General features: G+C 40.8%; 1 protein-coding gene across 2 annotated transcripts in view; it reads right to left on the bottom strand.

The window, feature by feature from the left end:
* Positions 1-3515: 3515 nt before the first annotated feature.
* The window catches only part of LOC100559144 (serpin B12), a 502967-nt gene continuing 480603 nt past the window's right edge, over positions 3516-25879 (bottom strand). Inside the window, exons 1-8 of one of the 2 annotated variants that reach the window (XM_008116326.3) lie at positions 22624-22705; positions 19106-19298; positions 18097-18189; positions 14193-14312; positions 11672-11789; positions 7192-7334; positions 5855-6010; positions 3516-3977 (exon numbers count right to left, since the gene is read on the bottom strand). In XM_008116326.3, the coding sequence (XP_008114533.3) occupies positions 3573-3977; positions 5855-6010; positions 7192-7334; positions 11672-11789; positions 14193-14312; positions 18097-18189; positions 19106-19291 (1221 nt within the window). In that variant the 5' untranslated portion in view covers positions 19292-19298; positions 22624-22705 and the 3' untranslated portion in view covers positions 3516-3572. Of the gene's footprint in view, positions 3978-5854; positions 6011-7191; positions 7335-11671; positions 11790-14192; positions 14313-18096; positions 18190-19105; positions 19299-22623; positions 22706-25879 lie in introns of those variants that run through there. The other variant, XM_062977657.1, reaches the window with a different exon arrangement.

The following is a 25879-nucleotide window of genomic DNA, read 5'->3' as shown; positions in this document are numbered from 1 at the left end:
TGCTCCAGAAGCATTCTCTCCTGATGTTTCACCCACATCTATGGCAGGCATCCTCAGAGGTTGTGAGATCTGTTGGAAACTTGTGGAGTTTATATATCTGGAATGTTCAGGGTGGAAGAAAGAACTCTTGTCTCTTTGAGGCAAGTGTGAATATTGCAATTGGCCACCTTGATTAGCATTGAATAGCCTTGTAGCTTCAAAGTCTGACTGTTTCCTGCCTGGGGGAATCCTTTGTTTGGAAGTGTTAACTGGTCCTGATTCTTTCACACCTGGAATTCCTCTGTTTTCAGAGTGTTGTTCTTTATTTACTGTCCTGAGAGTTTTTTAATACTGCTGGCCACATTTTGTTCATTTTCATGGTTTCCTCCTTCCTGTTGAAATTGTCCACATGCTTGTGGATTCCTACCGTGTTTCCCCGAAAATAAGACAGTGTCTTATATTAATTTTTGCTCCCAAAGATGTGCTAGGTCTTATTTTCAGGGGATGTCTTATTTTTCCATGAAGAAGAATTCACATTTATTGTTGAACAAAAAAAATGAACATTTATTATATACTGTACAGTAGTTGTAATCACAAACCAGCATAACCAGACAAACTGTGAATCCTATCAAGAACTTCTTGTTATTACCATTATTTCCATGTACAACTGGTACGTACATTTACCAATCCTGTATGCTCTGGTGTTCTGTTTGGCAGACACTGGGCATGCTTCCAAACAAAAACTTTGCTAGGTCTTACTTTTGGGGGAGGCCTTATATTTAGCAATTCAGCAAAACTTCTACTAGGTCTTATTTTTCAGGGATGTCTTATTTTTGGGGAAACAGGGTATAGCTTCTCTGTGTTGTCTGACATGGTGGTTGTTAGCCTACCATAGATGTGGAAGAAATGTCAGGAGAGAATGCTTCTGGAACTTGGCCATACAACCTGGAAAACTCATAGCAATCCACTGATTCTGGTCATGAAAGCCTTTGACAACACATAAAATATACTCCTTGTATACTTCTGTTTTGTTTTCAGGTGCAAGGGTTTCTCATTTGGGGGTACCCTGCTTTTATTTTTGTTTTTAGACCCTGTGTTTGATTTTTTAAAAACAGATTACAGGGCATCAAACATTTCTATTATGACCTATCGTTCATTGAAATTCAATTTGCCAATGCAAGTTTTAAACAAAAAAATATTATGATCAAATATTGTAGGCAGACAGTAGAGAAATGTTGTGAAATAGGTTCACTTATATATTGTCCTATATAAGTACATCTTATACTGAATGACAGCGATTATATCATATAGAAAAGGGAAAGATTTCCAGATCTCAGAGCCATGTATTCTGTTTTCTGGGTCTCAGAGCAAGGGTATGTGTGCATATGCATGTGTGCGCACATGCACTCATATAATGTGTGTATATATGTGTACACATATACTTTTATGTATATTGTGTACATCTTTATTATTACAGATTGATGATGATAAATGGAAGCTCTTACTTGTGTCTGCGATCCAGTCACCCACAGAACAATAACATGCCACTCAGGTTTGCAGAACAGAAATACAGGAACTTTACTGATTCCAAGAGATCAAAAATGGTCCCTCTGATCACTTACAGAAGTCCACGGTTGTAAATAGTCCTTTCTCGGTCCACAAATCTGCTTCAGAGAAGAATAAAGTCCTTGTCCTTCTCCCTCTTTCCTTGGCAGCAAACAGGCCTCAAAATAGCAAGGCCTCTCTGAGTACACTGCACTCTTCACCAGCAGTATGCAGTCAGCACTGAAAAACTTGTCCAAACTGGTTCTGCAGCAGCAGAACAGAAACAGTATCAAATCAATCCTTGGGTCTTTGGAGGCTCAGCCAATCAGCTTCATGCACTTCATTTTCCAGTTAACACACACAGCACAGTGTCTTTGCAAACCGTGACATTTATTTGTGCGTGTGTGTTGCTCAATTTTAGATTTGGGGCTTGTCTATGCTATCCTAAAATCCTGTACTTACCTTGAAAGGAAATCTGACTAAACTGCACAGTGTGGACATGCCTTTGGTGGGGTATTTTTATTTGAATTGCATACTCTTTGCAACACTGGTTAACGCTTAATGTGTGACATACCACCACAGTCTTTTCCTTACATGTCGTTCAATTGCCCTGATTTGGCAAGGATTTCATTTGGCAAGCTGCTTCCAAAATACCACTGTTTCTCTCTTTTCCTTCTGCCTTTCCCCTTTGTCCTCAGATTCCTTCCATTGATGCAAAATGAGATAAGAGTGCAAAAATAGTTTTATGAATTTTTTTAAAAATAGTATGTGTCATTTATGTATGTTTGCTGTTGTAAATTTATGTTACTATAGTGTATAAGTTTATGTATTGTTTATTTTATGTTCGGCACTTGTAGTGCCTTTGTGAGTCGCCCCGAGTCCCTTCGGGGAGATGGTGGCAGAATATAAATAAAGATGATGATGATGATGATGATGATTTTATGACACAGCAAACAAGATAGATATGCTGGATTTCGTATCACAAAATCACAAGTCAAACACTTCCCAAGTGTCTAGGACTGTGTGATGTATTTTCGGATGATGCGCGCAGATCCCAGTAGAGTGGCCTTTTGCAGTTGGCAGATCATAATTTTGTCAATGTCTATTGTTTCCAAATGCCGGCTGGGATCTTTTGGCACAGCACCCAGTGTACCCATCACCACCAGGACCACCTGCACTGCTTTCTGCCAGAGTCTTTGAAGTTCAATCTTGAGGTCCTGATAGCGGATGAGTTTTTCCTGTTGTTTTTCGTCAATGCAACTGTCACCTGGGATGGCAACATCAATGATCCAAACCTTTTTCTTTTCCACAGCTGTGATGTCTGGTGTGTTGTGTTCCAGAACTTTGTCAGTCTGGATTCGGAAGTCTCGCAATATCTTTGCATGCTTATTTTCCAATACTTTTGCAGGTTTGTGATCCCACCAGTTCTTTACTGCTGGGAGGTGGTACTTGAGGCATAAGTTCCAATTGATCATTTGGGCCACATAGTTGTGCCTCTGTTTGTAGTCTGTCTGTGCGATTTTCTTACAGCAACTGAGGATATGGTCAATGGTTTCGTCAGCTTCCTTGCACAGTCTGCATTTTGGGTCATCAGCTGATTTTTCGATCTTGGCCTTAAATGCATTTGTCCTGATGGCTTGCTCCTGGGCTACAAGGATCAGGCCTTCTGTCTCCTTCTTCAGGGTCCCATTCATGAGCCAGAGCCAGGTCTTCTCCTTATCAGCTTTTCCTTCAATTTTGTCAAGGAACTTTCCATGCAGTGTTTTGTTGTGCCAGCTGTCAGCTCTAGTTTGTAGTGCGGTTTTCTTGTACTGATTTTTTGTCCGCTTTGTATTGAGGAGTTTCTGATTTTTGACTTCAATCAAAGCAGGTTGTTGTTGTTATTATTATTATTATTATTATTATTATTATTATTATTATTTAAATCAGAAGAGGCAAGAATTACAGCTTTATACAGAATGTTCCCAGTTATCAAAGAAATGAAAATAGTCTTAGTGCAACACCAGTTTAATATTTAATAGGCTTAAAGAAGGAAACTCACTTGAGATTTAAGGAGAGCAAAATTTGCCGAGGAAAAGTATAGTGTTTGTTGGATTATGTCGGATACAGAAGAGGAATGGGTGATCAGCTAAAAAGAGTTCATAGGATATTAAGGATCTCGTAGACACAGAAGCACCTGTTGCCGCTGCTGCTTCAGTCCCCACTTCATTAACATCCACATAGGCTTTGTGAATAACTTTGGACAAGAACAGTTGCTGCGAGGGGGACATGCCTGATAGGTCAGCCTTGCTTTCATCAAACACATCGGTCATCCCCAGTGCTTGCAAAGTAATGTTGAGGTCAAAGGTGTCTTCGAGTTTGAAACGGGGTATATATACATCCACATGATGCTCCATCATATTTTGCTGTGAAGTCCAGTCTGCCAGCGTCTCACAAGTCATTGTGTTTTCAACCTTTGCAATAAAAATCAGGACAGAAAATTCATAATAAGTGATTTTGGTGACTAAGCTCTTCAGCAGCAAGATCCTAGGCTGGAGGAGCAGGAATTTGTACCACTCTAAATGGAGACTTCTGCTTACTAATGGATTATTCCTTTCAAATAAACCAAAAAAATTTTTATATCGTTCTGACTTGCATTGAAATGCTTTCCCTGTTCCATTCCTAAATACCAGTATTTCTCCCACTCTAATGATACAGAGATTGCATTGAGGAAAGTCTGTATTTCCCTATAGAGTGCCTGTGAGCATCTTCTCTGATAAGGACAATTTTGAGTTTTTATGGTTTGGGTGTTGTTGATGTATTTTCAAAATGGAAAATCAAAGTCACCCCTCTGCATTTGTGGGTGAAATTTAGTGGAGTTGATTATTTGCAGATTTTATTGTCTCTAGGAATCTCTAGGTCCTCCAGGAGGACTCTGTGATCGACTTCCACCTGAGGGTGACCACAGGGTCATGCTGTAGGACCTACAAATGCCTAGAAAGATATCCACTCAGGTTTTAAAAGTGAGGTTTTTAATTTGTATTTTTTCACTTTTATGGTGACTCTGTCACCCTAACCTCACAAATGTGGTAAAGGTTTCCCCTTGACATTAAGACTAGTCGTGTCCAACTTTGGGGAGTGGTGCTCATCTCCATTTCTAAGCCAAAGAGCCAGCGTTGTCTGTAGACACCTCCTAAGTCATGTGGCTGGCATGACCGCATTGAGCGCTGTTACCTTCCCACCAAATCGATACCTATTGATCTACTCACATTTGCATGTTTTCAAACTGCTAGGTTGACAGAAGCTGGAGCTAACATCGAGAGCTCATCCCATCCCATGGATTCAAAACGCTGAACTTCTGGTCAGCAAGTTCTGCAGCTTAGCAGTTTAATCCACTGCACTACCACAGTCCCTCCACAAATGTGAAGGGCCTGCTATATTGCATTTTCTGTTTCCAGAAAGCCTAGGGAATCTATTAGGATTTAACCTGAGGAGCTTGATTTGAGAGTGTGCTGACACTTCTTCCCAGGTCATTTCACTTGACCACAAACAATGTACATGACTTTAAGATTCATGCCCCGGATGGTGCAGTGGATTAAGCTGCTGAGCTGCTGAACATGCTGACAGAAAGGTTGCCAGGTTCAAATCCGGGGAGCAGGCTGAGCTCCCGCTATTAGCCCCAACTTCTGCCAGCCTAGCCATTCGAAAACATGCAAATGTGAGTAGGTCGATAGGTACTGCTTCGGCAGGAAGGTAACGGCGCTCCATGCAGTCATGCCGGCCACATGACCTTGGAGGCGTCTGCGGACAATGCCAGCTCTTCGGCTTAGAAATAAAGATGAGCACCAACCCCCAGAGTCGGACACGACTGGACATAATGTCAGGGAAAAACTGTTACCTTTACCTACTAAGATTCATGCTTCACCGTCTGTTTTAAGCCAACTTTGCCTGACGAATGATTGAAAAAAGCCAGATGATTAGTCACAAGTACAAGAGGGTTACAAATGTCAATGTGCCTGGAAAAGTTACCAGTGACAATATTGGTTGAATTATTTTGGCAGATACCAGCCAAAAAAGTAACTGTCTCAAGCTCTGCAGACAGAAGAGAAAAACATCTGGGCCTGTGAATGGAGTGACTGTAAAAAATACTCTGGAAGCAATCTGGTCTACCAGCAACAATTTCCTGGTTCAGACAGTAATGGGAACTGTGATTAGTTCATTTAGTCTTGCTGACAAAGGGAAAAGAACAGGGACACACAAAAATAAGAACTAACTAGATCAATTGATACATATGTCTATAACGAGCCATTACCTATGACATTTATGACATGGGAACTTGTTTTTTATTTACCTGCTCTAGGTCACTGATGTCTTTCGGCAGCAAAATGATCATGGACAACAGTTCACCAACATATGGAAGACAAAGGATCTGTGCATTTATTGATCCTACATGTCCCAACTGAAATCGACCTCTCTGATGCATCATCTGCACAGGCTTACTTTCATTCTGTGTTTAAAAGATAGACAGATATGCATATAACAAGAACACATGCATCAGACCTAAACATGATCAGAAGACTGCAAGGTGCCAGTATTCATTTCTTTTGAAAACTGAAGGCTTAACTGCTTAATATGTTTGGTAACATTGTACAATCTAGTCATTCATGCAGTTGGAACTACTGGAAGACAGCACGGATGGCTAGAAGAGTAATTAGGAAATCCCTAATTAAAAACGTAACAGCAGTGACCAATGTGCAAAGTGGTAATACTCCTGTCTAAATACAAAAAGAAAAATATTGCTTTCGGGGCAATGTTGGACATGACTCAGAGTAAGACATAACTGGACTTAACGTCAGGGGAAACATTTACCTATGCAAAAAATATTATATTTTTGGACCATTATTCATTTATTCCATTTGTTTGAATTGCATTGAACAGTGGAAATCTTTGAGTTTATTGCCATCTAGTGATGTAACTAGGGAATGTCATAAAGCACTTCACAAAGGGAGGAGAACTGGTTGGAGCTATAGGTAAAGGTTTGTTAAGTCCAGTCATGTCTGACTCTGGGGGTTGGTGCTCATCTCCATTTCTAAGACGAAGAGCCAGCGTTGTCCATAGACACCTCCAAGGTCATGTGGCTGGCATGACTGCATGGAGCGCCCTTACCTTCCCTACCTATTGATCTACTCACATTGGCATGTTTTCGAACTGCTAGGTTGGCAGAAGCTGGAGCTAACAGTGGGCGCTCATTCCGCTCCCAGGATTTGAACCTGGGACCTTTCGGTCTGCAAGTTCAGTAGCTCAGTGTTTTAACACACTTTGCCACCGGGGCTATAGGTGATGCCAAAACAAAGCTGTCTGCATTCAACATCCTGCCCTCTTTCACCTCTTTGGCAATTAGGACTAGGGATGCCTCTATACTGTAGAACTAATACACTTAGATACCTCTAACTGCCATGACTCAATGCTATGAAATATTGGAAGTTGTAGTTCTACAAGTTCTTTAGCCTTCTCTGCCACCGACTGGTAGTACATCACCATAACTACTTGGAGAAGGACATTAGGGAAGTACTACTGAGCTCAACTTCAGAATGATACCAATTTACAACCTAGCTAGATTTTTTCATAACCTACTTAATTTCATCATGAAACGAGGCATATGTGCCTATAAATTACATGCTTTATTACCTCGTTCAGCCTAAAGTCTTTTTCTGTTGTACGACTCGGATCAAATTGGTGTTCCCAAGTTGCCTTAAAGTAGATGGCATTCGCCAACACCAGAACAGTGTCCGGTCCAATCACACCCGGAGGAAAAAGTTCTTTGATGTTTCCTTAGAGCAAAAGAAATCTGAATTAATGTGGGCAATCTAAAGAATTATGTTGATATCTTTTGTTCATACAATAGTTGCCTGAACCTTGAATACTGCAAAAGCATGTTCTCCTGTGCATCAATTTAGTAGGTGGGATTGGACAGTAAAGATGCCCATGTCAAGGATGGGAAAAGTGCAGCCCTTCATATGTTGTCAGACTTCCACTTCAATCAGTCCTGGCCTACATATACAATAGTGGTGAATGCTGGGAAATGTAGTCCAGACCTCTATTTTGCCCACTCTGTATGCTCATTGTAAACTTGCTATTTCTAAAATGTCCTTATGAAAAATAAGTTTAAAGGCCTAGGAGCACTGCAGGTAGCAGTCCAATTGAATCATAGCATTGTTGACAACATTTAATTCACACACAACCAACCCCGTGCTCGTTGCAAGGAAATCTGAACTAATGTATCTCAAACAGATAGCTTTCTAAATTCTGCTTGGAGACCTCTAACAGGGAAAAGTTTGCAATCTGATCAGATTATTAACCCCAATTTTGCCACCAATCTCTTTTACTTGTCACTCTTGCACCATTAGTTCTGAATTTGCCTGGCTGGTAACTTTAATTCTGATGAGTTCACAATGGGGCAGTGAACTATGTACAATATATATTCACTTTTAGGTTAACCTCATGCATAAATCAAGGGCTGCCTTGAGGGCCAAATTAGGATTTTGATATGGCCTGTGCATAACTCAAGGGTCATCCTGTGGAGAGGGGAAAGCACCAATGCCATTTCAGGGGGTCTGCCACCCCTGGTTGCCATTGCCCTTTCCCTGCCCAGTAATTCAAAAAAGGCCAGAAGCAGTATCATGTCAGATACAGTATTGGGGGCTAATGCTTCTTTTAAGTTCAGAGAAGAGGGTGGTTCCCTTTTTATGAGAGTTTAGGAACAATCCTCACATTTAACCTGTGGATAAGTCAGAATGGGTTTGTTTTTTTTGGAGGGGGGTGATTTTCCGATTATAATTTCTAGATTTATAGATGAGTATATAGCAACCCCGGTGGCGAAGTGTGTTAAAGCACTGAGCTGCTGAACTTGCAGACAGAAAGGTCGCAGGTTCAAACCCCGGGAGCGGCGTGAGCAGCCGCTGTTAGCTCCAGCTTCTGCCAACCTAGCAGTTCAAAAACATGCCAATGTGAGTAGATGAATAGGTACCGCTCCAGCGGGAATGTAACGGCGCTCCATGCAGTCATGCCGGCCACATGACCTTGGTGGTGTCTACGGACAACGCCGGCTCTTCGGCTTAGAAATGAAGATGAGCACCAACCCCCAGAGTCAGACATGACTGGACCTAACATTAGGAGAAACCTTTACCTTATATAGCAGAAGCAACGCTTCCAGCAAGGCTTTGCCAGGGATCAGCTTCTAGCTGGAGACATAATGGTGAGTCTTTTTGATGTCTGGGCACAGGATCAGACTGGATCTGGCCTAATCCAGCTATATCTATACCTCAAAAATGTTGGAATTCAACCTCGTACTGCCCAAGTCTCCAGTCCTCAATGAGGAGTAGTTAGCTTAGAATAGGCTGAGGGAAATCCCTTTTCCCCTATCTCCTGAAGGATAGTTGGAATGTATTTCTTCTCTCCTCTCTGTTTCTGCTCTCATTTTTTTTTATTTCTTAAAAAAATAATTTTTATCAGTGTTATTTTCAACATAAACATAGACATAAACATGCAATAAAATAAATTACAAAGCTAAGAAAAAAGGGGAAAAGACAAAAAGAAGAAAAAAAAAAGAAAAGAAAAAAAGTAAAAATTAAACAGACAAAAAATAGCCAAAAAAATGTAAACTGTAAAATAAACTTCCAACTATTGCATGGTGTCCTTGAGTCACATTTTTTTTTTCCTTTCATAAGTTCTCAAATTCATCCTGGTAACCCAGATCATTCCTTTTGTCCTGTTGTGATGTTTAGTATTTAATCTAGTATTCTTAGATCTCAAATTAAGATCTTCATTTTTTTCCTCTTTTAAATATTTTTAATCATTTCCCAGTCCATTTGTTTTCTGCTCTCATTCTGATTGGTTGTGTAGAATGGATATTTTGTAGTATTCATCTATTTTTACGTCTTTGTATGTTCTGTGAGGATTGAGACCTCTCTCTGCTTGTGTGTCAGGAGAGATGTAATGCTTGGAGATTTTTCCCTCTCATTGAACTCCAGAAGAGATGGAGTTTAGAGTAGCTAGGACCCAGTTCTTTACTATTAAGAAATGTAGATGTTATTTTTGTAAATAAATCTTTTGTGTTTTTAAAGATTGAACTCTGGATCTTTGCCTCCTAAGCTCTAAATTCTTTACAACCACATGGCACTTCACTCTCTGCTTACTATGAGCTGAATTCTCCACTATAAGTATCCTGCTTTTGCATATTTTTGGATGCTCTGCTGTTTTTGGATAGCTTTCCCTAGTAAAGGTAAAGGTTTCCCCTGACGTTAAGTCCAGTCGTGTCTGACTCTGGGGGTTGGTCTCATCTCTATTTCTAAGCCGAAGAGCCGGCGTTGTCCGTAGACACCTCTAAGGTCATGTGGCCGGCATGACTGCATGGAACGCCGTTACCTTCCCGCCAGAGCTGTACCTATTCATCTACTCACATTTGCATGTTTTCGAACTGCTAGGTTGGCAGAAGCTGGAGCTAACAGCAGGCGCTCACTCCAATCCCCGGATTTGAACCTGGGACCTTTCAGTCTGCAAGTTCAGCAGCTTGGCACTTTAACACACTGAGCCACCGGAGGCTCCCTAACACCCAGAAAATCCTAACAAAATCACCAGGAACTAATTTATGGTTCCCCTTCTACTGGATAAATAACTGGAAGCAGTGCTTTTGCTGCAAAATCAATCATATGTCATGTGGACTTTTTGTAGTGAATGCAAAGTGAGTCCGTTTTATTTGGCCAGCGTACATACAATCCTAGATTAGAAAATAATATATAGGTTGCTTACAAGGAAGAACCTTCTGCCACTTTCTCCTATGTCTTCCCAACCTGATAATGTGGTCCTTCCACCTTCCTTAGGGTGGATCTACACTACACTATCTACACAGGGCTGCCACCCCTGAGCTCCTAAGAAGGCAGGGGGATCCTGACTGTCTAGCAGTATTTAATGCAATTTGGAAGCACCAAATGGTCAACCTTACTGTCCCCTTACATTCGCCTTGTTGCAGTGGTCTACAGGTGCAACGTGGATCAAGCTAGTTACTTGTTGCCTGGAGTGATGTCGGCCAGGGCATCAGAGCAATATTGGAGAGAGTAAGAAGGAATCATCCCTTTATTCTCCAATCACCTTGGCAAATGTCACTTCAGGCCATGATCAACCAGCATGCTTCGTGTCACATCTGTAGACCATTATGACAAGGAGAATGGGAGTGCTATTCTGTGGCCTTAGAGAACCTGAGTCTAAAGAACACAGGATAGCCATGTAAACAATTGTGTCCAGTTCCATCTCAGAATCAGCCACCTATTTACATGGGTCCAAGGTCATGGGTTGTTCTGGATTCTGGTACTGAATTTGGAGCAAATCACAACTTTGGTTAACGTGATTCAAGACCATGTTAAGCAGCTTTGCCTCACATTAAACTGGGTCAGCTCTGTGTGACATGTAGCTGCCAAAGGGTTGATTCAGGCACCCTTTGTGCTAAGTGGTCAGTGTAGATGTGCCTTCAGACTCAAAGAAAAAGCCTCCTTTATGTAAGAGGATCCATGAGCTTTTAAAAAAACAGGCAAAGATCATTTTAAAAGCACAGTGTTATCGAAGGCTTTCATGGCCTGAATGACTGAGTTGCTGTTAGTTTTCCAGGCTGTATGGCCATGTTCCATGTTATCTCATAACCTCTGAGGATGCCTGCCATAGATGTGGGTGAAACGTCAGGAGATTTTTCTGTAACATGGCCATACAGCCCGGAAAACTCACAGCAACACAGTCACATACTCTAGAGCAGTGAATCAACTATAAAATGAGCTTTATGTCAGAGGGTATTCTGAGATGAGATCTTTCTACAGCAGAAATGATAATCAAGTGGCCTTCCAGATATAATTTGATTGGACTCCTTTCTGGCTCAGGATTGCTGGAGCCTGTAGTCCACAACATCTGAAGAGATGCATCATTCTTACCTCTTCTATATAGGTCACACAGCTGACTCCTCTGAGAGGTTTCTGTAGTCCTGACTTTGCTTCAAGAGACTTTCCTAACTTATGCATGACCAGAAGAAATTCTTGATCCATCACCTCTGCCTAGCCCCAAAACCCAGTATATACTGCAACAGGACTTCTTGTTACAGACATCAGCATGCTCTTGGCTTCCTTACCTTGTGTCTGTTTGTCAACTTCAAGGTTAATTGTCTGCCTTGCTTCTTCAGTAGCATTATAAAAATCAACACTTTCCAGTGTAGCTCCATAGACATCCTTAATGCATACAAGATATTGCTATGGAATTAAAAAAAATAAGAAATAAAAGTTGTACATTGAAGCACGTTTAAACAGTGATTTACTGATAACTAATCATTTAACATGAACCGTCCACCCCAGCATTCTGCTAAGATCGATTTATCTAGAGCAAAGAAATGATCTCAAAAAAGGAACCTTCGGATCTATGAGAACAACATTTGCCTAATGTGAAGATAAACACACAAGGTAGGATGTTAGAAGTCTAGAAAAGTTTCCTTGAAAAATATTAAAATATTTAGAATGCTGTTAGATAATATGTTATTGTGGAGTCTATTTAACCCAAAGCAGAGATGGGGAATATGTATCCTTTCAGCTGTTGTTGGATTCTTACTCAAGCCCAAGACAGCACACCCAATGGTTACGAATTATAAGAATGCTCCTCTGAAGTTAATGCAAATTTCCACACATGTGTGGGTTTCACTCTTCTCTTTTATTAGCAAAGAATTTACCTTGTATGAACAGACAAAGAAACAACTGCTGTGTCTAATGCTCATGATCTGCTTTTTTCTTTATGAGACAAAATCAAAACTGCTTTCAATCAAGAGTATATGGTTTGAATACAGCTGTCTTTGCTATGATTTTCATTAGCTGCTTTTGAAAACAATGTTCATCATTACATGTTAGAGAGTAAAATTTCACAAACTTGCTGTCAAGGTAATAAGAGTCAGGGACTGGGTGGGGATTGCCATAAATCATCATCATTTTCATATTCTCTTTCAACATTTTCCTTTATAAAGTGCAACATGAAGCATATGTAGATTTGAGCCTGTCTTCTGCAAGCCACCAAACTCATATCGAATCAGAACACTGTGTATGGCAGGGTATCCAATGTGTTTGGTTATTGAATGTTCACTCTTTTAACAAAAATATTTGCAGAAATAAAAACTTTTGTGGGAAAGAAAAAAAAGAATGTTTATATAAAAACATCTCTGCAGAGCCATTTTTTTCCTACTCCTAATTTAAAGAGATGACCCAAGATTGAAGGATCTTAGAGATGCCTTGGGCGTCATAGATCACAAATGACTTGGAGGCACACAATAACAAGGATGGGGCAACATGTTGGGCACACAGAGAACTCACTGCTGATTTAGTTCCCAACAAATGCACTAAGGATTTCTTCTAAAAACAAGGTATACAGGGAATACACATATTTGTTTTTGAAAACAAAATGATTGCCCATAGAGCAGTAGTTCTCAACCTTCCTAAAGCCCCTTTATACAGTTCCTCATGTTGTGATGACCCCCAGCCATAAAATTATTTTTGTTGCTACTTCATAACTGTAATTTGGCTACTGTTACGAACTATAATCTAAAAATCTGATATGCAGAAGTATTTTCATTCACTGGACCAAATTTGGTCCAAATATCCAATACACCCAAATTTGAATACTAGTGGGGTTGGGGGGTTGATTTTGTCATTTGGAAGTTGTAGTTGCTGGGATTTATAGTTAACCTACAATCAAAGAGCATTCTGAGCTCCACCAATGATGGAATTGAACCAAACTTGGCACACAGAACTCCCATGACCAACAGACAATACTGGAAGGGTTTGGTGGCATTGACCTTGAGTTTTGGAGTTGTAGTTCACCTATGGACTCAAACAATGATGGATCTGGACCAAACTTGGAACGAATACTCAATATGCAGAAATGTGAACACTGGTGGAGTTTGTGAAAAATAGACCTTGATATTTCGGAGTTGTAGTTGCTAGGATTTACAGTTCACCTAAAACAATGAGCATTATGAACATCGTCAATGATAGAATTGGGCCAAACTTCCCACACCAAACCCTCATGACCAACAGAAAATATTGGAGGGATTTGGGAGGAACTGACAGTGATTTAGGGGAGATGTAGTTCATCTATATCCAGAGAGCACTGTGAACACAAACAATGATAGATGTGGACCAATTTTGGCACAAATACCTGATACGCCGAAATTTAAATACTGGTGGCGTTGTGGAGGAGATTGATTTTTTCATTTGGGAGTTGTAGTTGCTGGGATTTATAGTTAACCTACAATTAACTAAGACCATCAGGAATACGTGTTTTCTGATGGTCTTTGGTGATCCCTCTGACACTCCCTCGCGACCCCCCCCCCCAGGGGTCCCGACCCCCAGGTTGAGAAACACCGCCATAGAAGTATGTGGGGAAGGGAATAGGCAAAATGATGATGATGGTGATGAAATCTGTGCTTGTACTAAAATACATAGATATTGTCTAAGAGACCACTGGATGCTAAGAGACATAGTCCATCTCAATATAGTTTAAAGGATTTCTACTCAATTTCAGGGGGAAATGCAAATGAGGAAACCTTTTGTTCTCTATTTGTATCCCTTGTTACTAAGCTTATCACCTTCCTCTGGGAACATTAAAATACTTACTTGGAAAAAATCATATCCTCTTTGTATGAACAAATTGTTTGCTATGTTCATCTGGTAGCCAGGACTGAGATGATTCAACTGAGACAAGAGTTTCTTGACTTCTAGGTTGATTTTCCCATCCTATTGCAACATGTGGGAGAAAGTTTCCAACATTAAACAAATATTAATGCCTCCATGGGGGAAAAAACAAGTATTGTATGAATAGTTCATCAAAAGGATCAGTTGTCAAACTGATTGTCCATAGACTGCAGACTACTAGAGAATTTCAGTAATGGAGTCGTTACCATTTCTCACAGACTGAGAGCACAAGGGTGCTATTTGGTATACTGTATGTGTTGTAATGAGGTATGGTATACTGGTAGCGGTGGCCACTGATATTTACATCAAAGGTGGATTTGGAAAACAGGTTCCAGCTATGGAGACACAAACATGAGCTGGAGCCCTATTTGATGACCCATAGCAGTGGTTCTCAACCTGTGGGTCCCCAGATGTTTTGGCCTTCAACTTCCAGAAATCCTAACAGCTGGTAAACTGGCTGGGATTTCTGGGAGTTGTAGGCCAAAACATCTAGGGACCCACAGGTTGGGAGCCACTGGCCTATGGGGATATGAGGTCACCTGTGGGAGCTGGGTGTAAACAGCTGAGAGAGAGGAGTGGGGCTTGGGAGAGCTATTTAAGGAAGACAGCTCCCATTCCCTGTCTCTCCAATCTTGTCTTGGGTACAATTTATTTATTTATTTATTTATTAGCGACATTTATATCCCGCTCTTCTCACCCTGAAGGGGACTAAGGCGGCTTACAAGTTATATGTACATACAATAAATTATATTATTAGCATAGCACAATATAAGCATTATATATTACAATATTGTACTATACCACTATATTGCAACATTATTAGTAATATTACATGTAATATATAATATACAATTATAATAGTGTATTATTATTATATTGTATGACATTATAGTAATAATACACTATTACAATTGTATACTATATATTACATGTAATATTGCTAATAATGTTGCAATATAGTATTACATTATAGGGCCCCTGGTGGCACAGTGTGTTAAAGTGCTGAGCTGCTGAACCTGCGAACCAAAAGGTCCCAGGTTCAAATCCCGGGAGCGGAATGAGCGCCCGCTGTTAGCCTCAGCTCCTGCCAACGTAGCAGTTCGAAAACATGCAAATGTGAGTAGATCAATAGGTACTGCTCCGACGGGAAGGTAAGGGCACTCCATGCAGTCATGCCGGCCACATGACCTTGGAGATGTCTATGGACAACACCGGCTCTTCGGCTTAGAAATGGACCACCAACCCCCAGAGTCGGTCACAACTGGACTTAACGTCAGGGGAAACCTTTACCTTTACCTTTATTACATTATAATATTATTATCAATATTATATGTATATACAATATATTATATAATTAGTATAGATAATATTAGTATTATATATTATTATGTTGTTATATTGATACAGGAGACATGCTTTTTTGGTTTTGGTTGACCTTGGAGTTCTAGACTTTACCTGAGTTAGGTGGCAGGAAAGTTAAGAGGTTACCTGCTGCAGGCACCTTTTTCACCTCAGTAAACTCTCTCTCCCTTTTTAGTTGTAGATTCACAGTGACAATAACTGCGATAAGTGCGACATGATAGACCCCTGTCACCGAGACTTTTCTCTTTAGCACTTTATTTCCTTCTTACCTTGCCTTATCCCATATTATCCTAGTTGACTCTCTGACACATGATTATGCACTTTATTAAAAGCTTTGAAATCCTGTCTTTTATATGCCCGGCCCCTTTTATCTTTAGTGGTTGATGTTTGTATCTTTACCCATTTTATTCTGGTTATTATATGTTTTATTGTACTTTAAAATGTTCAAATCGTTTATTTGATTTGATTGATGTATCATTGTTTTTGTTTTAGATATTCGTTGTAACTGTTTTATTTTGTTTCTGTTTTGGGCTTGGCCCCATATCAGCCATGCCGAGTCCCTTTGGGGAGATGGTGGCGGGATAGAAAAATAAAGTACTGTATAGTCTCAAGTGTAAGCCTAGTTTTTCAGCCCTTTTTTTAAGACTGAAAAAGCCCCCCTCGGCTTATACTCGGGTGTGGGTCCTGGTTGGCTTATATTTGGGTCAGCATATACTCAAGAATATATGGTACATTTATTATTTTTCTCTATTATTATTAGTATTATTACATTTATTATTTTTCTCTTTTATTGTTACTACTATTACGTTTATTTTACTCTATTATTATTAATAATACATTTATTATTTCACTCTGATGTTATTTTTATTATTGCATTTATTATTTTACTCTATTTATTATTACATGTATTATTTTACTCTATTATTATTAAAAGGATACATAAGCACATTTACATTGAAGAAGATGAGAATAATGATTTGATCAGAGTTGGACAGGTTTATCTTAAATTTGAGCTTTATGTAAATATTCAAAAACATTTAACCTACTGATGCCTCGAGTAATGTAATTTTATTGGTATCTATTTTTATTTCTGAAATTTACCACCCTCGGCTTATACTGGAGTCAATGTTTTCCCAGGGTTTTTTGTGGTAAAATTAGGTGCCTCGGCTTATATTCGGGTCGACTTATACTCGAGCATATACGGTATTATTATTAATAACTAGCTCAATAAAGATGCCCCAGTTACTCAGTGTTCTGGTGTGGTTTCATTATTACATCGGTGTCATGAAATGCCCTCTAGCTTTTATTGCAGGCTCTTTTAAAGAGCTAAGAAAAGTACAAATTCAGAAATTTGAATAGCTCCTTAGAAGTCAAAATGAAAAGCAGAGATTTACCACATTGCTAACATGGAAGCCATAGGCTGCCACTGATGCTGAGACCGTGTCTTCCGGGTGGGTGCTCATGGCGACGGACATGGTTTTCTAGGGGTCTACATATGTTGGAAATTATTTGAATGCACACAACAAGAAAGATGTTCAGCCCTTGGATAAACCAAGTTGGTAGATTGTTGTGAGTTTTCCGGCTGTATGACCATGTTCTCTCCTGACATTTCGCCCACATCTAAATGCCAATCAAGGTGATTAATTACAACATTTACTTGCCTCCTACAGATAAGAGTTCTTTCTCCTACCCTTGACTTTCCACAGATATATAAACCTCCCTTGCTTCGTTTTCCAATATACCTCACAACCTCTGAGGATGCCTGCCATAGATGTGGGCAAAACGTCAGGAGAGAATGCTTCTGGAACACGGCCATACAGCCCGGAAAATTCACAACAACCCAGTGATTCCAGCTATGAAAGCCTTCAACAACACAAGTTGTAGAGATGCACTGTTGCTATACCTTGGGAATTCTGAGATTTGCAATCCAAAAGGTAACATCTCTTAGGACCCCTGTACACTGACCATTTAATGCAGTTTCAAACTGGTACTGAAGAAAGTGGTTCACTGAGCAGATGATTACGTAGGAAATCCTGAAAACAGTTTGAGGCCCAGGTCTTTCTTTTGTGCACTTTTGCGAGAGTTTGTTGTCTGGTTAACTTCAAACTTCATTAACTGGTCAATGTAGATGGGTCCTCAATCGTGCTTCTATTGGCATAATGACAGTATCTCTTCCACCAGTATCACAGACACTCCTTCCTCACACAGCTGTATAAAATCCATATTGAGCTGGATTATATGGCAGTGTGGACTCAGATAACCCAGTTCAAAGCAGATTTTGTGGCTTATCTGACTTGATATTCTGGGTTATATAGCTGTGTGGAAGGGCCCTGAATTTCTCAGCCCAACTGCCTTAGCATAACATTTCTTGTTACTGGGCCAAATGATACAACAAATGTTAGAACTTTACCCTGTGAAATATTAAAAAAAATACCTCTGGACAAACCACCAGAAAAAGACATACCACATTCTCCTTTTCAGGTTCTGAAACATCTGCCATTCTTCTTTGAAAAGCATATGATCGTGTATCTTCTAGACTTCTATCAAAGTGAAGCACCTATAGCAGAAACCAGTTGTAAGCAATGAAAAATAGATATTAAAGGAGGGTGTGGCGATATCTGATTTATAACAATCTAATATATAGATTACAATTTTCAGTTTCACCCAACAGTCAAGCTAGATATTAGAGCATGCAGACTCTAATGATAAACTCAGTCTTCCTCCCATTATCAGGTTAAATCGCTAATCAAAAGTGTGGTGGTTTGAATCCAGGGAGCTGGGTGAGCTCCCACTGTTAGCCCCAGCTTCTGCCAACCTAGCAGTTCAAAAACATGCAAATGTGAGTAGATCAATAGGTACTGCTCTGGCGGGAAGGTAACAGCGCTCCATGCAGTCATGCCGGCCAACACTCTGGGTGTTGGTGCTCATCTCCATTTCTAAGCCGAAGAGCCGGCGTTGTCCGTAGACACCTCCAAGGTCATGTGGCTGGCATGACTGCATGTAGTGCCCTTACCTTCGTGCTGAAGCAGTACCTATTGACCTACTCACATTTGCATATTTCCGAACTGCTAGGTTGGCAGAAGCTGGGGCTAAAAATGGGAGCTCACCCTGCCCCGCGGATTCAAACCGCCGACATTTTGGTCGCTCAGTTCAGCCGCTCAGCGGTTTAACCTACTGTGCCACCGCAGCTATACAAGGTTCTAAATGCTATCCTCCAAAGAAGCTGAGTATCTTCAACCTTTCAAACTTAGTCAAAAGACTAATATTCACCACCCACTAACATTGGCATTTTAAGGTTTGCAAATGGATGAAAAAAATCAGAAAAGTAGCATAAAAGTGGTTCAGAGAAGTATTCATTTCCTTATATCTTATGCATCGCCACCCCATGATTAACATTTATCATGTATTTTTAAACATGCATGTGAAGAAGTCACCACCAGATATGATAATATTGCACATCTATTGATGCTTACCTTTCCCATCTGAGTCTTAGTATTTCCCCAGGCACCTACTAGCACCATGCCCAGTGCAGTTGAAATGCTCATTGGAGAAAAGAAGATGTTTTTGCACACATCACTTTTATTCAGCTTCTTATAAAGATCAAGGCCAAATGATGTAATTGTTTTAGGAAGAGAATCCTTGGTGATGCTTAAATCCATAATTTAGCTAGGGAAACAAACAAGAGCATGACTGAGAGAGAGAGAAAAAATCTATGAGTAAATATGAAACTAATTGGAAGTACTAATCAGTCGTGGAACTGGTTTTGTCATGCCTCAGATGTAAGCTTGGAAGGACATGCCCAGTCAGAAACGTCTTTTTTTCCAGGCATGAGACTTCCCTATTCATTTTATTATAAGATGTCTTGAGCAACACCTCTCAATGCCATTCTGCTTCAGTATATAGCATACCGGTATATTAGAGAAGATTAGCACATAGTTTAAAGGGGTTAAAAAATATCAAAAAGAAACTCAGGGCCCTTCCACACAGTCATATAACCCAGAATATCAAGTCATAATATCTGCTTTGAACTGGGTTATCTGAGTCCACACTGCCATATATTCCAGTTCAAAGCAGAAAATGTGGGATTTTATTCAGCTGTGTGGAAGGAGCCTCAGAAAGGGAAGAAGGCTGGGTCTTGAGTGAAACACTCTGTAGTCACGATGTTCTTTTGCATAGCGATTTCCAGATAAAACAAGTTGAAACCTATCTACTGAAACTTTTGACAGCAGAGCAGCAACATAATATTTAGTTGCAGAATGCAAAATTGCAATTTATTTTTCAGAACTACTATGCTCAAACTTCAATATAATGCTAAAACACATAAGATAGAAGTAGCAAGTAATTTCTCCTGAACAGAAGTTAAAATACAGTGACATAGCTGTATTAGTCAAGATAAGCATGCAACGGGATCTTGTGATAGCTTGAGAGTAGCTATGGGCAGTTCCACACAGCCCTATATTTCAGACTATCAAGGCAGAAAATCCCACAATATCTGCTTTGAACTGGAATACAGTAGAGTATCACTTATCCAACACTCGCTTATCCAACATTCTAGATTATCCAACGCATTTTTATAGTCAATGTTTTCAACACATCGTGATATTTTGGTGCTAAATTCGTAAATACAGTAATTACTACATAGCATTACTGCGTATTGAACTACTTTTTCTGTCAAATTTGTTGTATAACATGATGTTTTGGTGCTTAATTTGTAAAATCATAACCTAATTTGATGTTTAATAGGCTTTTGCTTAATCCCTCCTTATTATCCAAGATATTCGCTTATCCAACATTCTGCTGGCCCGTTTATGTTGGATAAGTGAGACTCTACTGTATATGGTAGTGTGGACTCAGATAACCTAGTTCAAAGCAGAGAGACAAAAACCGGTAGCAGTCATTTTTGTAGATTTAACTCCAACTTCATAACTTAAGTCTATGGAGGCTTATACTATAGATTTTCTCTCAAAGGTGCTACAAAATGTTAAAATAGTCCCACATAATATCACATAGGTAAAGGTAAAGGTTTCCCCTGACGTTAAGTCCAGTCGTGTCCAACTCTGGGGGTTGGTGCTCATCTCCATTTCTAAGCCGAAGAGCCGGCATTGTCCGTAGACACCTCCAAGGTCATGTGGCCAGCATGACTGCATGGAACTGCATTACCTTCCCGCTGGAGCGGTACCTATTGATCTACTCACATTTGCATGTTTTCAAACTGCTAGGTTGGCCGAAGCTGGAGCTTACAGCAGGCACTCATTCCACTCCCTGGATTTGAACCTGGGACCTTTCAGTCTGCAAGTTCAGCAGCTCAGCGCTTTAACACACTGAGCCACCAGAGGCTCCTATATCACATAACCAACTGTTATTTCCAGTGTATTTTCTGAATAGGGTTAGAACACATGTGTCTCTAAAAAATTCAATGGGATTCTCACTAATCCTAGTGAGGACATCCAAAAGTGAAGGGTGATGGAAGGCTATCTGGAAGGCTATACATTCCCATTCTTGCATTAGTGTAAAGTTGATCAAGCAGGGATTTGTTTTTGTTGCTTCCGACTCTTTGTGACCTCATGGACCAGCCCACACCAGAGCTCCCTGTTGGCCATCGCCACCCCATCTCCTTCAGGGTCAAGCCAGTCACTTCAAGGATACCATCTATCCATCTTGCCCTTGGTTGGTCCTTTTTCCTTCTATTTTTCTTGGAGCCCCGGTGGCGAAGTGCATTAAAGCACTTAGCTGGAGACCGAAAGGTCCCAGGTTCAATCCCCGGGAGCGGCGTGAGCAGCCGCTGTTAGCTCCAGCTCCTGCCAACCTAGCAGTTCAAAAACATGCCAATGTGAGTAGATCTGGTGGGAAGGTAACGGCACTCCATGCAGTCATGCCGGCCACATGACCTTGGAGGGGTCTACGGACAACGCCGGCTCTTCGGCTTAGAAATGGAGATGAGCACCAACCCCCAGAGTCGGTCACGACTGGACTTAACGCCAGGGGAAACCTTTAACTTTTACCTTTCCCCAGAATCATGATCTTCTCTAAGCTTTCCTGTCTCCTCATTATGTGGCCAAAATACTTCATCTTTGCCTCTATTATCCTTCCCTCCAGTAAGCAGCCGGGCATTATTTCCTGGAGTATGGACTGGTTGGATCTTCTTGTGGTCCAAGGCACTCCAGAATTTTCCTCCAACACCACAATTCAAAAGTATTTATCTTCCTTCCAAACAAGGATATGGGTTTCTGTTTTAAGTTGGGGGATCAGTAATGATTGACTGATCCAAGACAGTTTGTTGCCTGAGACAAAGGATATGACAATGTACAAAACAGAAACCAAGTAGATGGATGGTTGAAACTTACTTCAAAGCTTTCTGGTGTGTCCTCCACCAGACCTGAGGCAGTAGACTAGTTTATGATGCCCTAGAGAGGCTTTTTGACATACACGGATCTGTCATCCAACAAGGAAGAACACCCAGAGAGTTCAGGAGGAATAGCCAAGGGACTTCCAACACTGCCTCCAGAATTATTCTCACCTGAAGTGAGAACTTCCTTCTTCCTAGTGGCATTGCCATACTCTGTTGACCTTGCATCTAAGCACAAGTGATTATGGATTCTTCCTGGCAACCAGTAAATCTCTATCTTCCTATAAAAAAACTAGTAGGGATCTGGATAAAATTAACAAACAAACTACTATAGAGTTTCTGGCCATAAACTAAATGTTACATTTGTGGTGGGACCAACATAGGCTTCTATCCTGATCCATCAATTGTAGTAGAATTTGAGATGCTAACCTCTTCTCTCCATCCCCCACAGCCCAACTTCTGATCTATCACACCCTACGGCTGCGTTTTACTTGTTTAAATAATATGTGTTTACTACATCCCCATAATTAACATCTTCTCTTACTTGACCCCGTGGCTATAGGCATAAGTGTCTTATATATAGATTTGACTCTCCATAGTAATTTTTAGGCACAATGAAACTTAAACAATCAAAACAATATTTACCTCCTTGTCTTGGGAGTTAAGAGATCCTGTCTTCCCAGTGCTCTTTCATCAAGTGTCTGGGGGAGCTGGAATTTACAAACAATCGCCACTCCCTCTATTTAATATTCCCACTGTTGGTGACTTCATGATGAGTGTTTTGATCCTCTTGCCACACGGATTGGATCTTTCCCCTCCCAGTTTTAGATGTACTTAGCCTGCAGTGTTTGGATTACCCTTATTTTAAAATATTTTGAATCTTAGAGAAGAAAGCTCTTTGGACAATCTTTGGATTGACTTGGTGTAATTTATCAGACATGATAACTTCACACATCACAGTGTTTTTGGAATATGAAACTTGTATAGGCAAGTGCCAGGCTATCCAAGTTACGTCAAGTTATAAGAATGCAGGGAACGGATCTGCTTCATTTTCTCTGTTATTGTCTCAGTTCGCATCCCTCATGAGTTCTTTATTGCCTTCATCAGCCTTTGCTGCTTTCCTTAAAGGTGAAATATTAAATTATTTGCATTAAATCAAAAAATCAGAACCAGGTTAAAAAATCTGTATATCGGGATTACAGTAGAGTCTCACTTGTCCAAGCCTCTGGATTATCCAAGCCATTTTTGTAGTCAATGTTTTCAATAAATTGTGATATATTGTTGTTTAACATTTACATGAAGCCGCTGGGAGAGATCATCCGGAGTTTCAGGGTGAGGTGTCATCTGTACGCAGATGATGTCCAGCTCTGTCACTCCTTTCCACCTGTCACTAAGGAGGCTGTTCAGGTCCTGGACCGGTGTCTGGCCGCTGTATCGGACTGGATGACGGCGAACAAATTGAAACTTAATCCAGACAAGACAGAGGTCCTCCTGGTCAGTCGCAAGGCTGAACAGGGAATAGGGTTACAGCCTGTGCTGGATGGGGTCACACTCCCCCTGAAGGCGCAGGTTCGCAGTTTGGGTGTCCTCCTGGACTCATCGCTGAGCCTGGAACCCCAGGTCTCAGCGGTGGCCAGGGGAGCCTTTGCACAACTAAGACTTGTGCGCCAGCTGCGCCCGTTCCTTGGGAGGTCTGACTTGGCCACGGTGGTCCATGCTCTGGTTACATCCCATTTGGACTACTGCAACGCTCTCTACGTGGGGTTGCCTCTGAAGACGGCCCGGAAGCTCCAACTAGTACAACGGGCGGCAGCCAGACTAATAACTGGGGTGGCTTACAGGGAGCGTACCACTCCCTTGTTAAGCCAGCTCCACTGGCTGCCGATATGCTACCGAGCCCAATTTAAAGTGCTGGTTTTGACCTATAAAGCCCTAAACGGTTCTGGCCCAATCTACTTGTCCGAACGTATCTCCTCCTATGAGCCAGGAAGATCCCTGAGGTCATCTGGAGAGGCCCTGCTCTCGGTCCCGCCTGCCTCACAGGCGCGGCTGGTGGGAATGCGGGACAGGGCCTTCTTGGTGGTGGCTCCCTGGCTGTGGAACTCCCTCCCCAGAGATATACGGCAAGCCCCAACCCTTTTGAGTTTTAGAAAAGCCTTAAAAACATGGCTTTGTGCCCAGGCTTTTAATGAATAAATGATAAAGATGACCCAGATTGTTATATGGATAAAGTTGGAGGATATTGGACGAACGGATTTTAAACACATGTTTTATGTTTTATATTTTATACTGTATTTAATTGGTTGTATTTTTTATATGTTGTTGTTTTTAATGATGTATCGGCATCGAATTGTTGCCAATTGTACGCCGCCCTGAGTCCCTCCGGGTGAGAAGGGCGGGATAGAAATATTTGGAATAAATAAATAAATAAATAAATTTTGGTGCTAAATTCGTAAATACAGTAATTATAACATAACATTACTGCATATTGAACTACTTTTTCTGTCAAATTTGTTGTATAACATGTTTTGGTGCTTAATTTGTAAAATCATAACCTAATTTGATGTTTAATAGGCTTTTCCTTAATCCCTCCTTATTATCCAAGATATTTGCTTATCCAAGCTTCTGCCGGCCCGTTTAGCTTGGATAAGTGAGACTCTACTGTATTTGTAAAATTAGAAATAGTTTGCTGGAACTGCATTGTTTCCATTTTTAGAGAGCTTAGAAACAGAGTGACTCTGGGACTTCCCATCTGATGTTATAGCTAAAGTAAAGGTAACGGTTTCCCCTTGACATTAGGTCTAGTCTTGTCTGACTCTGGGGTTGGTGCTCATCTCCATTTCTAAGCCAAAGAGCCGGCGTTTCCGTAGACACCTCCAAGGTCATGTGGCCAGCATGACTGCATGGAGCGCTGTTACCTTCCCGCTGAAGCAATACCTATTGATCTTCTCACATTTACATTTTTTTTCAAACTGCTAGGTTGGCAGAAGCTGGGGCTAACAGCGGGATTCGAACCGCCAACCTTTCGGTCAGCAAGTTCAGCAGCTCAGTGGTTTCATCCGCTGCGCCACCGGGGGCCCCGATGTTATAGCTATAATGCCCAATACGGATAACATCCACTTAAACAAAATTCACTTCCTGATGCATTTTGTGCTGGTCACAGAGAACTGATCTAAGAATTGCCACATATGTATTAGAGTAGTGTTCATGCACACTTTGTTTTTGTTCTATAAAATATTGATGCTTGGAATAAACTTTATCTCAGCCAGTGCTATGGGTATGTAGAACTGAAAGCACATACTGGGACAAATTAATGTCACAACACATTGTTTAGAAATCTCTTCCCGACAAGGTATAATAAGTGCAGTTTGACATCCCTTTAACTGCCATGGTTCAGTGCTATGGAATCCTGAGAATCATAGTCTGCACTCTTAGGCAGAGAAGGCCTTGCAAAATTACACCTCTCGTAATTCCATAGCATTGAATCATGATAGCTAAAATCGTGCCAAAAATTAATTCTGCAGTGTAGGTGCACCTCCAGACAATCCTGAACAATCAGTCACAGGCAATGGCTATACTAAGGATGACTTCTTGTCCAGTGATGTCAGGAAATCCTCATATCAAAGCTCTTGGATGCTAGGATTTTCCTTCCTTCCTTCCTTCCTTCCTTCCTTCCTTCCTTCCTTCCTTCCTTCCTTCCTTCCTTCCTTCCTTCCTTCCTTTTCTTTCTTTCTTTTTTGTGGAGGAGATTCTGAGAGTGGTGCTACCAGATAGTAACTTTCCTAAAGTCTGGGGCATCCATGAATGAGTTGGATGAGTGGTGACTTCTCTTAATTTTCTCGCTGGCTTATGTTTATCACTGATTTTGTTTATTTATCGTTTCAGAAGCGACTTGAGAATA

The sequence above is a fragment of the Anolis carolinensis genome, chromosome 4, assembly GCF_035594765.1.
Source record: "Anolis carolinensis isolate JA03-04 chromosome 4, rAnoCar3.1.pri, whole genome shotgun sequence".
NCBI classification, from domain to species: domain Eukaryota; kingdom Metazoa; phylum Chordata; class Lepidosauria; order Squamata; family Dactyloidae; genus Anolis; species Anolis carolinensis.
Note: the sequence above shows the minus strand (reverse complement) of the source record. Positions and strands in the feature narration are given on the sequence as shown.